This window comes from Podarcis liolepis (assembly GCF_965112155.1).
Source record: "Podarcis liolepis genome assembly, chromosome: 4".
In the NCBI taxonomy this organism is placed as follows: Eukaryota; Metazoa; Chordata; class Lepidosauria; order Squamata; family Lacertidae; genus Podarcis; species Podarcis liolepis.
In genome coordinates, this window is record NC_139558.1 from 82,628,772 (window position 1) to 82,647,564 (window position 18,793).

Here is an 18,793-nt window from a genome sequence, read left to right on the forward strand (position 1 = left end):
TTGCCAAATGCCATCTAGAAAAACCAGGGGTTGGGAATAATAATAATAATAATAATAATAATAATAATAATAATAATAATAATAATAATATATCATTTATACCTCGCCCATCTGGCCAGGTTTTCCCAGCCACTCTGGGCGGCTCCCAACAGAATATTAAAACCACAATAAAACAATCGAACATTAAAAACTTCCCAATACAGGAAGTTGGATGTTCCAATTTCCAATTATACCAGACTCCACTTAGTTTCTGGCCTGAAGTTTACAGGGTAGAAATATTGAGGAAATGGATGGAAGTGGAATAAAAACAAATACTAATAACACAACAAATGAAAGAAGTTTAAGGGAAGGAGGTCAAACATGGGTGGAGGGAAGTCAAGGTTCTGTGTATTTTTTGTTCTTTTCATTCTCTTTTTTGTAATTTGCTATTTTTCTTTTTTCTTGTGATATTGTTTGGTTTTTGTTACTGCAATTCAATAATGTATAAAGAAGAATAAGAGACGATCAAACATTAAAAAGTTCCCTAAACAGGGCTGACTTCAGATGTCTTTTAAAAGTAAGATAGTTGTTTATTTCCTTGACATCTGATGGGAGGGCGTTCCACAGGGCAGGCACCACTACCGAGAAGGCCCTCTGCCTGGTTCCCTGTAACCTCACTTCTCGCAGAAGGCCCTTGGAGCTGGACCTCAGCATCTAGGCTGAACGATGGTGGTGGAGACGCTCCTTCAGGTATACTGGGCCGAGGCCATTTAGGGCTTGAAAGGTCAGCACCAACACTTTGAATTGTGCTCGGAAACGTACTGGGAGCCAATGTGGGTCTTTCAGGACTGGTGTTATATGGTCTCGGCATCCACTCCTAGTCACTATGTGGGGGCAGTCTCATTCCTCTTGTTTCTCTTCCCCATACTGCTTTCAAATTATATTTGATTATTCTTCGGGGGTATCTGCATCTCTGGCTAACTCTCTGGCTCTGCACCATGAATGGGGAACCTCTGGTCCTCCAGAGGTTGTTGGCCAATGGTCAACATGGCCAATGGTCAGAGATGATAGGGCTAACAGGCCAACAACATCTGGTCCCCTGACCTTGCTGTACACTGAGGGATTGTTTTAGAAAATAACTGTCCATGTAAATTTGAGAGTCACAGGCAGAATTTTTTAAAAAAAGGATACTGTTGTCTGAAAAGGGGTTGTCCTGTGTTGATTTTATTGCTAGCATCAGAGCGCAAAATAAAACATTCATTCAATAAGAAATGGTTCTACTCCAGTTCAAGCTAGATGGTTTTAAGTTCACTTCTAGAAAATCCGCTCTTTTCGTAGTAACAACTGAAAGCTGTCTGTAATTATTTGAAAGTATGAATGCACAAAGTCAAGCTTGCTAACAAATATATTATGGAATCAAAAAAGCCTGTGAACAGATCAGAAACTAAGTGGAGTCTGGTCTAATTGGAAATTGGAACATCCAACTTCCTGTATTGGGAAGTTTTTAATGTTTGAAGTTTTATTGTGCTTTTTATATTCTGCTGGAAGTTGCCCAGAGTGCTGGGACAACCCAGTCAGATGGGCGGCATATAAATAATAAAGTTATAATTATTATTATTATTATTTTGTTCCTTTTCAAACACTACTTCAGAATGTCTTTTTTAGGAGCCCCAATCTCATGAGACAAGGCTGACAGCAACCAGAGAGAGGGCCTTTTCAGTGATGGCACCTCATCTGTGAAACTCCCCAGAGAGCTTCATCTAGAGCCAATTTTTAGGTCTTTTTTGGCTGCAGACGAAGACATATTTATTACATTTTTAAAATATCTGTTTTTTGTACTATGTACTTAAATATACTGGTACAGTTGATTTTTTTAAAAAAATGGTTGTTGCTGTTTTAGACTCTGCATTGTAATCTGTTGTGTCCTCTCTCTTTTTATTTTTAGTCACTGTTGTGCTCATTATTGGATTAGTGCTGAGTTTTTTTCATTAGCAAATAAGACATCTAAAAATATTCCTCCTCCAATCCCCCATTCCTCACCACCTGCACAAATATAATCCACCTTTGCTTCCTCAAAGAACTGAAATGGAAAATTTAAATATAGCAATATTAATAATAACAATATTGTTGTTGTTGTTGTTCAGTCATTTAGTCTGACTCTTTGTGACACCATGGACCAGAGCACGCCAGGCACTCTTGTCTTTCACTGCCTCACGCAGACTCATTAATAGTAATTAATGTATCCATTGTCATATGCAACCCTGTGTATTTCCATGAAGGGCTGGGTATTAAAAGCTATTAAAAAAACCATATGCATAGGTGGCTCGGGAGTGGTGGTGTGATGAAATGTTATTTACCCATGACCACCATCACATTGGTTCCAACCTAAAAACTGAAGACAGCAGTACCAGAGGATTTGCCCACAGAAGCTGACACAACAATAGGTAGAAGCTGAATGTGTTCTAACAGCCTCCCATATCTTATTGAGAGAGAAGAATGCCGGCAGCTTTGTAATCAATGTCTTCTTTATATTTGTTGAATAGTCTGTAAATACAGCTCTTGCAGTCTACACATTTCTTGGAGCAATTTTAAAAATTACTTTATATTCTTTCAATTGCAAAAGCAGATGCTGAGAAGAAGTAGTCGGTGGATGCTGGGCTCTGTGTGTTGGGAGGGGAGGCGTAAAACTCATTCAAATGAAGTTTTTTCTGCTATCTGCAAGCATCACATGATGTGCGCTGCTGAACTTCTCGGGTTTTAAAAAGAGAGATCCTCTTAAATGCCTTTCTTTGCTTTCCTGAATCATAAATACCCATATAAGGTTAATTTGAAACCAAGATACATCTCTTGAGAACAGTTCTCTTTTTCTCCCTAACAGCTGCTCCCAACTTTAGACCTGTAAATGTTGTTATGCCACCACCACAACAACAATCCCATAATGGTCAGGGGTGGTGGGAGGGGTGGTCCAACATCATCGGGGGGAGGGAGCAAGCTTGTAAAAAGGATTATTCTAGAAGCTTTAAATCAATTATTTAAACCTACTACAAACCCTTTTCCATTTTTGAATTTTCACAGCTAGAACAAAACAGCAATTACAACATCGAAACATTCAGTCTTCCCCATTATAATGTTGCCATGTGTTAGTAAACTGAAGGGAAGGATGATATCACATGGAATACTTTGGATGAAAAATTTGTAAACTCCGCCCCTATGGAGCAAATAATTTTAAAAGGTATGAAGAGAAATGTAACAATTCCCAACGTGCAAAAGTTTGCAATTTACTTTACTCCTCAGGCTCCATATTATAAAATGCACTTCCAGTAAAATAGTTGCTGATTTAGTTCCAACTACATAATTAAAAGAGTAAATTGATAACAAATATAAATAATCAGTGTCTCCTTCTTCGTTTGGAGACCTTTCATTAGGAGCTACTTCTTTCAAATGGTTTTGAATCAGGGAAGGGGGATTATTACCACATGTATGTCACCACCAGATATCTTTTGGGGGATGTCTCCTAGAACTGCCTTGCCAACACAGTGCTCTGCGGATGTAATTGAACCCTTGCCAATCTACTGCAAATCATCCAGACATCAACCAAAAAAACCCAAGCTCGTTTTTCTCAGCCCCATTCATACACATGAGCCAACCAGGAATTTGAGTAGACACATTACAACTTAACTGTGCCACCGAAAGAGTGACCTCCTCTAAAGGGTTACAAGAGGGCAGCCCTCTGTGTGAAAGCATCTTCTGTTTCAAAGTCTGTTCAGTCCAAGTCTATTTTTAAGATAGTTAAAGAGTCATAAGAAGGGAGTGTAAGAAGGGCCTTGAAGTGGCTCATCAACAGTTAACACCTGGAGAGCAAACTGAGCATGTCAGACACAACTCACATCGTCACAGTCTCCCCCACTATAGTGAGATGTATCCTTGGGAAGACAAGGCAGACCAATGTCAGTGTATTGGAAGAAGCAAAGATCACCAGTGTTGAAGCAGTGCTTCTTCAACATCAACTTCGTTGGACTGGTCATGTTGTGCGGATGCCTGATGATCATCTTCCAAAGCAACTACTCTATTCCGAACTTAAAAATGGAAAGCGTAATGCTGGTGGGTCAACAAAAGAGGTTTAAAGACTGTCTCAAGGCAAATCTTTAAAAATGTAGTATAAACACTGACAACTGGGAAACACTGGCTTGCGAGCGCTCCAGTTGGAGAACAGCCTTTACCAAAGGTGCCATGGGCTTTGAAGACACTCAAACTCAGGACGCAAGGGAGAAACATGCTAAGAGGAAGGCATGCTTGACAAACCCTCACTGTGATCAATTCCCAGAAACCTATGCCCCCACTGTGGAAGGACGTGTGGATCCAGAATTGGCCTCCACAGTCACTTACAGACCCACTGTTAAAACATTGTTTATGGAAGACAATCTTGCTCGGCTACGAGTGATTGCCAAGAAGAGGAAGAAGATATGTATTTCTGTTTAAATAATAGTGATTATCTCTATGCTTGCATTGATGCATATAAATTATCACACACACACACACACACACACACACACACACACACACACTTGTACCCCACCTTTACTTCCAGGAGCTCACAAGGTAGTGTATATGGTTCTCTCCCTCCCCATTGTATCCTCGCCTTAAAACCCTGTGAAGCAGTAACTGTGCAAGTAACCTGTCCACCCACCCAGAAATAAAAGACAGCTGTTCATGTTCTTTCTAACTCAGCACTTTTTTTGATACACTACCCCACTCAAAAAATAATAATAATATTTGCCAAGGAGCTCAAGGGAGTGTACATGGTTCTCCCCATCCTCCTTTAATCCCCACACCAAGCCTGTTAGGTAAGTCAGGCTGAGAGGCAGTGGCTGGCCCAAGGTCACACCATGAGCTTCATGGCTGACTGAGGCTTTGGACCCTGGTCTCACAAGTCCTAGTACAATGCTCTACACCACACTGTGCAGGGTCCATTCTTGTTTCCCCTTTGAGTGTTGCATTCCAACTCCCATCATCCTTGACCACTAGCCACGTTGGCTGGGGATGATGGGAACATTTAACTCAAATTTAACTCAAGATCCACAGCATGATTTTATTCCAGTCATTTTATTCCAGTCATTTCAGAAAAATGCCCCAAATATCAAGGAAGACCATGTAAACTTTCTGGCTGCCAATGATCCTTTATATAAAATACTGTACAATGTTTTTAGCTCTGCTATTCTGTTGGCCTTCACAATTTTCCCTTCATTTTTGCCCCACCCTACCCAATCCGAGGTCACTTTAGAAGAATACTTACATTGTTAACCTAATACTTAACAATATAAGTTATAGAGGAGTTTATTTGATGCATGATTTACTTTAACTGACATTTCTAGAATTTTTTTAAATAAAAAAAAATCCTTCCCTACTGCTTTGCCTCAAAAATAGGCTGAAAGCAACTGTTTCACCTTTCAAATAAAGTGCATCTAAGCTCACAAACACTGGACAATTGCTGCATGCATCTCCCACACAGGAATCCATTTGTAATTGGTTAAGGCTTTATCCACACAGTTAATTTCAATTTTGATGACACTTTATGTCAAATACTTAACAGATAATTACATATTTATTAAAATTTCAACTGATCTGATGAGTGAGGAGGTCAGATAACAGGCAGCCATCTTTGCTTGATGTCATGTGGACCTTTCCTGAGAGCAAAAATATCCAGCACTCAAGCTTTGAATCGCAAACGTATTTGTGGAGTTTCTTTACTATTTTTGTAAGGCTGTGAAGGAGGGGAAGGGGGAAAGAGACTTGGTTTTACTCAACCCTGTTATGCCTTATTAAAATGGCTAAAATTACTTCCATAACATTTCCCCCCTCAAGTAAAAAATGGGGAACAAGCGCTTCAGAAAAACCCCAATATTTATTGAATATAATGTAAGTCTATCCTGTGGTCCTTAGGAAGGCATCCAAGAGGCCATAAGATAGCATGGTCCCTCTTTCTGAAGGAGAGAGAGGGAGACCCATGACCACAGGAGATCTGTCCATGACGCCATTTTCCTCAGAACTGCACAAATCTCCCTGGTTTGCCCCCTCCTTTGCCATCAAAGGCCCTGGGGCAGAGAGGGGGAAAAGGAGGCATTCTGGGGGCAGATCATGGGCAACTTTGGATTCACTGAATCAAAAGCCCTCCCATTCCTCTGACATGCCCCCAATTGGCATACTTAATTCCCCTCTCATTGGGATCACTGGGAGGGGAAATCCTTGTTTTAGAAAGCTGACCAAGAGCAAAGCCCACCCACAGAAAAATAAGCAACCTACACGCACGCTATTTGAACTGCTGTCATGAGCTACCAGGGCTTTGGATTTGGCTGTTCGATTCTCTCCCCCACCCCCAACTTCTGCAGACTGCTCTGCCTATGAACACACCAGAGCTATTGCATAAGTCACAGAATTTGGGCTTTGGGGAGCATCTGTCCCAATTTCAGCTATTTGGCTTGCAAGAGACCTGGTCCCAAAGTGTTGAGGTTCAGGGCTTTAGTATGAGCTCTGTGCCCCTTGAGGAAGGACCACAAGAAAGGAAGGAGAGGTGGCTTTGCTTTTGGTGTACCCACTAGTAAGGGCTCAGCCAATTAATGCTAACTCGTCTTCAGACCATTTGCTTGACCTGCTCAAAGGCTCTGCAATTAATATGTATACATACCTCCAAAAGGCTCCAAAGATTATACAGTGGTACCTCTGGTTACGTACTTAATTCGTTCCGGAGGTCCGTTCTTAACCTGAAACTGTTCTTAACCTGAAGCACCACTTTAGCTAATCGGGCCTCCTGCTGCCGCTGCGCCGCCAGAGCACAATTTCTGTTCTCATCCTGAAGCAAAGTTCTTAACCCGAGGTAATATTTCTGGGTTAGCGGAGTCTGTAACCTGAAGCGTATGTAACCTGAAGCATATGTAACGCAAGGTACCACTGTAATCCTGATTTATGGGAGATATACTGGAATCCCCAGTTTGACCTGATTGTGCATATGTGAAGAGCCTCTGCAGGGATATATTCAAGGAAATGTCAGCACACCTAAGTCACAATGAAATCATCAAGATTTGTGCTTTACTTGTAGTCCTAAATCCAATAGTTTTCAACTGGGCTTATTTTATTCATTTTACAAAATTTATATAGTGCTTGATTGTAAACAGAATCTCAAAGAGATTTACAAAAAATAAAACAAACATTAAAAACAAGGTTATGTGGAGAGAGAGAGAGAGAGAGAGAGAGAGAGAGTTCTATACATATGGACTTAAGAGATGTCCATCTTACTTTGCAGATTTCCAGGTGTCATTACCACTTTTATGTTTACAACACTTGGTTCAAGCATCCTCACAATCTACTCAAGTAGATCATTAGCACTCCCTCGCTTACCCTTTGGAAGCAGATAGACAAAAATAATAACCTGAATAAGACCATCTTAAGAGTTCACTGTGGAAATCAAGATGTCCAGAGTTCAAGGATGCTACATAAAAACCTTTCACATCTAGGGATGAGGGAGAAATTTGATTCAGCTTCCATTTGATTCTAATCTGTACTTTCCAAAACAATTCATGAGCCAAAACACAGCCATATTTTGAAATTCATACTTCTCTGATTTTTGCAATGCAGTTGTACAGCCACAAGACATGTACAAATATGCATATACTAGGGTAAAGTGTGCATATGAATATAACATACGCATTTGCATTTTAGTTGGAGGAAACCCTTTTGTAAAAATGTAGGACCAGCGGTCAGGGATGATGGGAATTGTAGTCCAAAAACTGCTGGAGACCAAAATTTGGGAAACGCTGGTATACAGAAATTAGCAAGTAAAACTGGTCAAAATCTGGTAAATAAAATGAGCCTCTTGCTCATTTATTTGACTTGCTAGCGTGGCATCTGGTCCTCAGACATTGCAAGAAACCCCAATAGACATTAAGTCAAAAGGATAATCCACCCCCAGACCACATTATCTCCAATGCACTATGTAAACAAACACTGAGTTATTTAGCAGGGAAAGTTTTAAGCTATTGTGATACTGCTGAAGCCATAAAAGGCAGAGTTATAAGATGCTTGTAACAGAGCCAATACTGGCAAGACCTTGTCATCACTTCTGTGTTATGCCACTGTGTGCTGTGATCTTGACATTTCATAATAAACTAAGCAAGTGAAACCTGTTGAGCACATGGTACAAAGGCAGCTTGGGGCTAGTGATTCAGTAGGACAGACCTCTCTTTTTCTCAAAGTCAACAGCAAACAAAAAAAGGATGCTCCAACAGAACGCATCACAATATCCAAACCCTAAAATAATCACCTAAGCAGCAAGTCCTTGTTTTCAGCCTCAGGTTGAAAACCTACACACATTTGCAATTAAGACCCATTGGATACAGTCAGAGTTATTTTTGAGTAAAAATGCAAAGGACAAGACTGTTAACGAGATACTGTGAGACTTCTGCCCACACCGCATGTCTATTCTGCATGTCTATTCTGGGTGCTCCCTCTCAGATTTTACAGGCTCACGGTAGGTATAAAGTGACCAGTGAAAAACACACCCAAGGCTATATTATTCAAAAGTGGTGTAAAGAGACGTTTTCATACTTCTCAACTGTAGTTTGTATCCTGCTTCTGCTTTGTATCCTGTCCTCCACAACATTCACCCATGCACAAAAAGGTCTCATTCAGACATAATCCTAAGAGGTGGTTTCACTTAGGGATAGTCAATGCGGTTACTTCCAGATGTGGTTTGACTACAATTCTCATCAGTCCTGACTATAAGCCTTGTTGGCTGAGGTTGATGGGAGCTGAGTCCATATTGACTACCCCACTATGCAAATGAGCCTCATGAGCTCCCCTCTCCTCTAAGGCAACCAGAAGCAAATCAGAAGTTTTCGCTTCCATTTTTAACTAACTGCAGTTGTTCCTTAAAACCTGGACAAACAGTTATTAGTCTCACCCAGATTGTAGGGAAACAAGCCAGCTTCAAACCCCAGAACATTGCTATCCCATGTAATATACAAGGTAGGGCTGGGAGACCATTTTATTTGCATTTAAATATCTACTTTCAAGGTAACAGCAAACTGGAATGGAACTATCCTTCAAACTTTGCCCTCTTCCCAACCTTGCAAAGCAAATTACTAAAAAAAAAAAAAACAACCCACCTGTGCACCAAAACAAAGCATATATTGGGCAGGTGTGCAGAACAGACAAAATAACATACAAAAATAAATTATATTAGAGTACATAGCTTGCAAAAATGCTTAAATTGAGCAAAATTGTGTACAAAAAGTGCATATATTAGGAGAATCATTTGAATTTTCCTGCAGGCTTTTTAAAAATAAAAAATAATAATGAATGGATAAGGAATGAACTGAACTGGACTGGAAATAGAGAAAAGTCAAGAAATCAAGAGAAAATTGGCAAGATTTACCCATCCCTAATACAAGGATACCATTTTATCTCCTTTGAGAACATAAATGATTTAGCCAGTAGTTATCTACAAGGTTATCATTACCTTCCTTCCTATCTATTTCCACACTGTAGCCTACTAAAGCTGAAGAGTTTTCCAGACACTATTCCTTCTCATAATAATATTCATTTATTGATCATATTATACCTTGCTTCATGCACCACATTGTGTTAGATTCAAGGTCACTATTCTGTGGTCTGACACAAATTCTTGAGGGAAGAGGGGTAACATTGCAAAATAGGCATTATACCAAGAAGAATCAACATGACCCAAACACATAAAATGGACTGCACACAAAATGCAAAGGTTGCCTCACAAATACTCCAGGTTTTATTTTTCTTGGTTCCTACAGATACACAGAACTCAAGCAGAGGTGCAATAAGAATCAATGACAAATCACTAATCAAAAATTTTCGTTAATCTTTTGACTTAGCCCAAGGGTAGCCAATGTGGTGCCTCCCAGATGTTGTTGGACTACAATTCCCATTACCCTTGACCACGGGACACAGGAGATGGGAACTGTAGTCCAACAGCATCTAGAAGGCACCATATTGGCTACTCCTAGCTTAGCCCTTCTGTCCTGTCAAAAAATGCAAGAGTTGAGCTGGGAATCCTGTGACCCTGAAAACAGCACCTAAGATTCTTTTTAGTTGGGTCCCAGAAGCTTCATCCTGGGCAAAAGGGAGTAGAACTGTGTAATATCAACCTCTGTGGGTGGCAAACCTTATGAGGCCCCTAAATCGACCAAGTCAGGTGTAAGTATTAGGCACCTAATAATCACCCGCCTACCATACTCCAGCCTGCAAGCTCCAGCTTCAAAAGTAAGGAGGCCGTATGGCTGAAAGAGATGTATTGTTAAATGCATCTTTGATGTTAAAATGATGTTGGACTGAAAATAAGTGGTTTTGGTATGAAGGCTAATAAGAATATGTAAATATAGATAGTTATACGGATGAAAATTTATAGTTATAATAGGTTAAGAATATAAAGTAAAGATAAATGAAAGAGGGTAAGGATTTGCTGAAAGGGTTTAATAAACGGGAATACAAAAAGGGGAGGTGTGAGGGGGTCAAGGAAATAAGCAAATGAACCTAAAGATATTGAAAAATGGATTATTTCTTTTTTCTTCTTCTTTTTTTTCTTTTTTAAATGTCTGTTTTTCTATTTGTATTTTCTATCAGACTGTTTTTCTTTTGTGTAAAATCTCAATAAACATTTTATTTAAAAAAATGCATCTTTGCAGGAAGAGAGGGTAAAGAAATGCAAATTACAAACGCCTTGGGTAGGGCATGCCTGACAATTAAGAGGATCAGAGAAGGCATGTGTGACGAATTCAGCCCTTTCCTTACCTGATACAGCTCTGAGTAGACGCCAAGACAGGCTCTGGTGGACAAGACTAATATTACATCCAATGGTCAAGTTTCTGCATGTACTGTTGAGGGAAACGAAGGGCAGATGGGGCGTGTCAACCTGGGAAGGAAGCCCATCTAGGAGAAGGAAACTCTGATCCTAAACCTCCGCTGCCTTGCAGATAAACTCACTTGTGAGAAAGGCTTTGGAAGCAAATCCTGGGCACCAATCTGTCCTTGCTGCCTTGTACGACATCTTCTGGAGAAGGAAAAGCTAAGGAGTTAACCCTAGGTTAATCTGGAGTGGAGTCCCTAAGGCGGTTGGAAGGCATCTTGTATGCTTCCTTCCGACAACGCCTGCAGCCAAGCTGGTGCCAAATGCTTTCCTTTCCTTTGGGCCACATCAGTGAGGCCGAGAGGTGGGTCATGTCACCTGCGCACACTGCTTTATGGTAGTGAGATGTGGGCAACTTACACCCACCAGAAGCGATGCCTCAACCCCTTCCACACATCCTGGGAAGATTTTGAGTATGTTCACACTCCTGTCTCAGTGACAGTCTACGCTGGCTTGGTCATGTCCACAGAATGGAAGATGGCAAGATCCCCAAGGAGGGGCTCTACAGGGAGCTGGCTCCAGGAACCTATTGGCAGATCAACGCTGAGTTACAAAGATGTTTGCAAACGTGACATGAAGACCGGCATCATTAACTCCGCCATGTGAGAATCCCTTGCAGACGATCACAGTGCCTGGAGACAATCAGTCAGGCTGTGTATCCACAGCAGTGACCAGAGAAGGGATGACCACTGGGAGGAGCGCAGAGAGAAGAAACACCATGGCGCATCTGCATTAGCATAACCGGACCCCTTTATCTGCCCCAACTGCAACAAAACTTGTCTCTCCCACATTGGTCTCTACAGCCACAGCAGGCGCAGTAACTTTCCAGTGGTTTGACTGTCTCCCAAGACACACAGATGCCAACCAACAACTTCTTCTAGTGTAGCATTTGCTTTGGTAAGGTAAAGGTAAAGGGACCCCTGACTATTAGGTCCAGTCATGACCGACTCTGGGGTTACGGTGCTCATCTCGCTTTATTGGCCGTGGGAGCCGGTGTACAGCTTCCGGGTCATGTGGCCAGCATGACGAAGCCGCTTCTGGCGAATCAGAGCAGCGCACGGAAACGCCATTTACCTTCCTGCCGGAGCGGTACCTATTTATCTACTTGCACTTTGATGTGCTTTTGAACTGCTAGGTTGGCAGGAGCAGGGACCGAGCAACGGGAGCTCACCCCGTCGCGGGGATTCGAACCGCCGACCTTCTGATCGGCAAGTCCTAGGCTCTGTGGTTTAACCCACAGCGCCACCCGCGCCCCCTTTTGCTTTGGTACCAGTGGGTAATTTCCTTCCAATGTCAATATTAGATTCAGAATATGTACTACATGACATTTGTGTCTAGTTTTGAAAACACAAAGCACAGCTCTGTCTCCTGATAAAATCATGCAAAGCCCTACTATGTTCCTGACAAGTCCCCATACACGTCCGAAAGAAAAGCTAAGCACACAACTGCTCACACTTCTCCCTTATTAACCATGCCTTTCCCTTGACTCTTCTCTCTCAGATGTATCCCTCCATGATTGGAATTTACATCACAAGCTCCTTGGGACAAAGACCTGCCATTGCTTGAATGTCTACTACATCTTCCCACAATCCATCTTAAGACCATGGCTAATTGCAGACTCCATCCATGGCTCCAACCTCAGCCAATTTTTCCCCTCCCTCACCCCCTGTTTACCATCTACCCTAATGCAGAGTTCCAGAGAACACGAAGTCTTGCACAATATTCTGTAACATTTCAGTTGGCCTAGTAAAAGATTGCATATTCCAAGAATTTGTTTTTCCAATAAAACATATCAACATTTATAATCCATTATATAATCCATCATATTTCAGTTTAAAAAGAGTACAATAACATGCTATTATTATGAAGGAACAATATTGTCCTTCTGAAAACACAATGTTACTAATTTAATCTAACACTATTTGGATTGTTCTAAGTGCAATATTAACTGATGCAATGTCCTTTCATTGTGTCTGAAAGCTATAATAACTTTGTTGTTTTCTAAATCTCAGGTAGTGGATTAATCTGGTGACAGCAGCAATCTCCCAAAGTTTCTTCATCCATTCTTTAATGGATGTTCACTGACCTCCATGTCTTAGAGACCAATGTCCTCACATATGCAGTTAACATATAAGAAACTAATTATTTATGTTATGGTACCACCAATCTTTCCACATAATTAAATAAAATGAATAGTGGTTGAAGATGATTTCCATAACTTAAAACCTTTTTAACTTGGTTTCTTCCAATATTTTCTGACAATCACATTCCCACCACATAAGGGTAGGGGAAATCACCTATTTTCTTTTTGGCATGTCCAACATTTAGTGGGATAAAAGAATTGCCCAAATGTGGATACTTGAATTTTTCTTATGGTCGTGGCCGACTCTGGGGTTGCAGCACTCATCTCGCTTTACTGGCCGAGGGAGCTGGCGTACAGCTTCCGGGTCATGTGGCCAGCATGACAAAGCCACTTCTGGCAAACCAGAGCAGTGCACGGAAACACCGTTTACCTTACTGCCAGAGTGGTACCTATTTATCTCCTTGCACTTTGACGTGCTTTTGAATTGCTAGGTTGGCAGGAGCAGGGGCCAAACAATGGGAGCTCACCCCTGTCCCTGAATAAATCTGGCCTTACTCATAGTCATGGACATGCCTTAGATCTGGTGTTTACCTCTGTGGAAGTGGATGATCTGACACTATGTTCCAGCAACAAAAGAAGTGCCATGGTCAGATCACTTCCTGGTGCAACTAGACTTCTCCACAACCCAGTACATACATTGAGTGTAAACCCACTAGCATAATTAGAAAGGTAGCACCCACAACTCCAGCCAACTGAGCCCAGAACTCCTGCTGATGCCACAGCTGGGATGTCCTGCCATTGGGCAGCCTGCAGCTGTTGGACAGTCCGCCCCTGACCATTAGGATCCCTGCTCCTGCCACTGCCTAGTCAGCCTGTCAGGGCAGTGGGTGGGGGGAGCCACGTCAGATCACATCACCAGGTATGTGTCTATGCCATGTTGCAACACTGAGTGACTCATGAAGGCATCTCTCCCAGGCCCACATCAAACCTGGAACCTGATACTGTAGCCTAGGGGCCCTTGTAACCTGGTACTGTTATTATTAATAACAGTAACAAGGACAACATGGACCCTGAGATCATCCTCTGAGACCCTTCTTCATGTGCCTCCTCCATGAGAGGTCCAGAGGGTGGTAACACAAGAACAGGCCTTTCCTGCAGTAGCTCCCTGTTTGTGGAATGCTCTCCTCTGGGAGGCTCGCCTGGCACCTTCATTATGCACATAACATTCCTCTTTATCCAGGCCTTTGGCTGATTAATACCCTATGCCATTTTAAAATGTGTTGGGTGGGGTCATTGGGCTGCCTTTTATTTTATTTTTATTATGTATTTTGTGTTTTCTACATTTTGATTTTATGTTGTAAGTAGAGCTATGGATGAAGGGCATATACAAATTTAATGAACAAAGGAACAACCTCTGTATTTAGATTTCTCTATGGGTTATATATATGAGGGGTAGCCAACACTTGTTCTCAAGATGCTCTTGGGCTTCAACTCCCACCAGCTCTGACCATTAGCCATACTTGCTGGGGCTGATGGGAGTTGTAGTCCAACAAAACCTGGAGGGCACCATTTTGACTACCCCTGACATACATGACTGACAACTTTGAAAGAGGTTGCTCTGTTGCAGCAGCAGAGTCTGTTGGCACTTTGAATTATAACCTGGCAACGCCTCTGGAAATTGCCTACAGCATATGTGGTTTGTAATGCGGCAAAAAACAACAAGAACACCCCGCCCCCAAAAGCTGAAAAAAGAGGAATGCCTATCACTTAGCAAACATTAGTACTGCAATGTCAGCAGCCAGTAACAATTCTTTAGCTTTTGGCATCGTGCAATGCCATCTTTGCACAAGCTCCTCAAGGCTGCACCAGCGCACTGGTTGGCACAACCCAATATCCTGAGCACTTATTTGTTGGCACATGCCTCAAGACCCAGAAGGATAGGGGAAAATGAAATGGTTCCAGGCCACAACAGTATTTGTGCTACTGTTGGCAGCTGCTGAAATATGGGTACTAATTTTGCCAGTGTCAACAAGGCCCTAAAGGATCATGAATATTAGATGCTATGTTTCATTGGAACTAATGGAATTAGATCACAGCCACTTTTCATCACGTTGCAGTCTGACGGCAAGACCCATCTTCTGTGTACAGTTTTCAAAGCCAACTCCGCTAGCCTAGGGGTTCAATCCACCTGGAATTTCTCCTACGCAAGCCCCGCCAGCGGAAGTGGGAATTGCACAAAAGCACAGCTTATGCCCCAGACATAAAGCTGCCAAGTACTTCATTAGCTCCTTGTACGTTAAATTTTCAGTTTATATAAAAGAAAGCTTCCGTAGTTCAGTATGACATTAAAGCTCTCAGAAGCATCAATTGCAAAAATTAAGACAGGAAGGATGAATGCCAGCTCATATACAAAATTAACGACTTTCCAAATCTATTTTGTTAGTATAAAAAGGCAGTTTCGTGCCTTCCTTTGTAGAACACTTAAATATCTGCTTTTTAGTTTTAAAAAGTATTAAAGGTTTAACTAGGGTTTAATTAAGGTAGTGTTAATGGTTTCTTTGACTAATAAAATTACAGACAGCCTTTTTTTTTTAACTTTCTACTCCTGTCAGCAGGTTACTGTATACTGTAGATCTGGATATCATCACATTGTAATACAACTTTCTGTCGTGCCATAGGTACATAACTGAATCTTCTTGCTCTTGTTTAATGTATTATAATTTTCACTTTCTCTTATTCCACCATAAACGACATACCCTACTTGTTCTGTCCTTCATTTTTAACCATTTGTGATACATAACCTGTGCTTCTTTCGTGACAGTACTCACTGGAATGGAGTACCAACACCTCTTTCTGTTGCCCATGGCAGCCATTTTGTGATGGCACCCGCGGCACTTTTATCAAGAGTACCAGCACCTCATTTATTATTATTATTTTACCAAAATAAGCCCTGTATATAACACAAATGGTATCCATCAGTACTGTGTATTCCCCATCTCCCCTCCGCCCTGAACCACTATTTTACACCCCACACAAATTCTCACAAAGCTAGGCTTTATCCTCTGCATTTATTTTATGTTTTTATTCCAGTGCCATCAGTTCCAACGATGCCACTGAATTAGGACACAACCCTTTCTGAGCACAAGATGCTGGCCAGCAATAGATCAATGGAACATGAGACAGAGAAGGCCAAGTCACTGACAGAAAAGGTTGGCGACAACAATTTGGTGACCTTCATGGCCACCTTGACGTTTGTGCCTGCTCCCAGTGCTGACTGGTCCCAAAAAGGGCCCAGGTGCAACCTTCTGAATCTCTAGCTTGGGGGATCAAAGACAGCACTGCTTGGAAAGAATCCTACCCGAAGACTTGGGCAATCATGATCAATAAGAGCGGACAGTAGTGAGCCTGACAGCCCAGCTATCTGATCTGGTCTAAGGTAGCATGTGTTCAGTTTTATTGTTCCTATTTCTTTCCATGTAGGATACTGCCAGTCTTCACAAAACAGCATCAACGAAAATCTTCTCATTAGCTTTCCAGAGCTTCCCTTCAGACTTTGTGGTAGGATACAGCACGCTTGCTCAGCCAGTACAACTCCTGATCATCCTTTGGCTCCATGCAGCATCCTTTGACTCTCTACATATGCAGCTGCCTCAAAGTGCCTTTTGAGGCTTGTAGGGCTGCATCCAATCGTTTTGTGGATGAAGGCAACTCAGATTCCTTATCCCTTCCCATTCTCAAAACGTGTTCGGCCAACCAACCTTTGTGTATGTGAGGTCTCCTCTTTTCATGCTTGCATTTGGTGGCCCCCTCATCTTTCTGTCTTTATGAATTACGTAGGCTGACATGCATGGCTATTCTTAAATGTCACCCTGAGGTAGGAATGAAACTGAGGGTTAAAAAAAAGGGGGTGTCCAAGCCAGGCTAAGGTTGTGGGTAGCAGAGCCAAAAATCCTCTGACTGAAGCCAGAGAAGCTATCCTTTTGTCCCAGAGAAAGACAAGCCCACCATTAGGCAGAGTGGAGCAGCCGCCTCAGGCAGCTAATTTTGGGTGCCATGAAAGGGAAGTGAAGGGTTAGTGAAATTTATTACTGTTGTATTTTTCCTGCAAGTGAGGAAGAAAGGGACTTGCAGGATGGCCGAGGAACCAAGTTAACTTGACCAGCCTTGGGTACTACAAACTAGCGGGTGCCATTTGCTGTCCTGCCTCAGGAAGGGAAACATACTGGGCCATCTCAGCTGAGGGGTAATGGAGGCCTAACTGCAGGTTTTCGTACCTGACCTAACTAATAGAAAGAATCCATACTAATTGTCAGTTGCAGGTGCCAGTGCTCTGTTCCCTTCACCTCAGATGGACTCTACTGCTTCTTCCTCGGTATAGAATCGACTATTTCAAAAAACCCAGAGCAAAGGAAAACCATCCTATAACATCTTCCCATGGCTTCACAGATGGGCGTAAACCTACCTGTGCAACTTAGGTAGCAATTACACTGGACAGAACTTCAAGCTTTGCGAACATCAAGATATTCTGGATAGCTAAGCAAACATGCACCTTGACAGGATGAAATAAGTGGAATTTCTCATTCTTTCTGAAAGTCTGGCATATAAAATGCGTGAACAGAAGCAAGGCTCTAGAAATATAACGTACCATTCATCCTGTGAGTGGGAATGTAGCCATAGATTTGAGGTAACCAACAGCATCCTGCAGATGTTTTGGACGACAACCTCCATCATTCCTGACCATTGCTGCAGATGATGGGAGCTGTAGTACAAAACACTGGAGGGCACCACATTGGCTACCCCTGCCACAGAACGTTCCATGGTGGCTAGAATGCCTTGGAAATGTACCTTTCCAAATGTACATACGCCCACCCTCCCATCATGGCCTGGTTCTGCTGATTACTATACCATGTAAAAGTACTGCAAACAGCACAGGAGCGCATCTGTTAACAGCGGCCATTCGCAGAGAGCAGTAGTATCATCCAAAGTGTTGTGCCAGTTTAACATCCTAGGTGAGCTTACCACACCAGCACAAAACTACAGGTTGTGACAATGCAAGTAAATCCCAGCTTTTATGTTTATTTAATGAAAACACAGGATCAATCTGTCAAACTAAGAAACAGCGTCTTATTTATACTTCTTAACTAGATTCTAGTACCTTTGACCAGAAATTTGAACGATGCATTGTTTTACAAGCGCATGATCTTCTGGGCACTGCAGATAGCCATTTAACGACCACAGTAACCATAACAGCACGTTTAAAGAAAACAGAGGCCAAGATTTTTCAAAATCACAAGGAACTTACCGAGCCATATAGTTCTCCTTTCTCGTTCATTCCCAGATAAAGTCCACTGTCGACCCCTCGAATGCTGACCAGGCCCACTGCTATACTGATAAATTCCAGGATACCTGCAAAACACAACACACACAAAATGTCCATACCATTTCCATTCACAAATTCAGCACCTGAAGTCAACTTTGAAATTGGCTCAGTGGCATTACAAAAATGGCAGATGTTTTCCACCAGAAAGAAAAATGCCAACAGATGAGTAATTATTAGAGATACAGACATCCGCAGCATATAAAAGGCAACAGTGCTGAGCTTTCTCCCGAAATTATGCAATGCAGACGGCAGAGGAGTGCCAAGTGAAAAGCTCAGCCTTTCAAAGAAGGCTACTTGTTCAAAGATAATTTTCTTAAGTCCTTCCAATCAAGTACCTGACCAGACCCAATGTTCCAGCAATCCTCTGGCATGCTGGGGCATGCAGAAAGGTTTGTAAAGTTATTTACAGGCTGCTCGTTGT

The 18,793-nt window shown here is 42.0% G+C and overlaps 1 protein-coding gene across 5 annotated transcripts in view; it reads right to left on the bottom strand.

Annotated features, from left to right (window-relative positions):
• FGF9 (fibroblast growth factor 9) overlaps positions 1–18,793 on the bottom strand; it is a 43,851-nt gene that overhangs the window by 4,148 nt on the left and 20,910 nt on the right. For all 5 annotated transcript variants that reach the window (XM_083499020.1, XM_083499023.1, XM_083499022.1 and 2 more), the window contains exon 2: positions 18,295–18,398. In XM_083499020.1, coding sequence (XP_083355146.1) covers positions 18,295–18,398 — 104 coding nt within the window. The remainder of the gene's footprint in view (positions 1–18,294; positions 18,399–18,793) is intronic.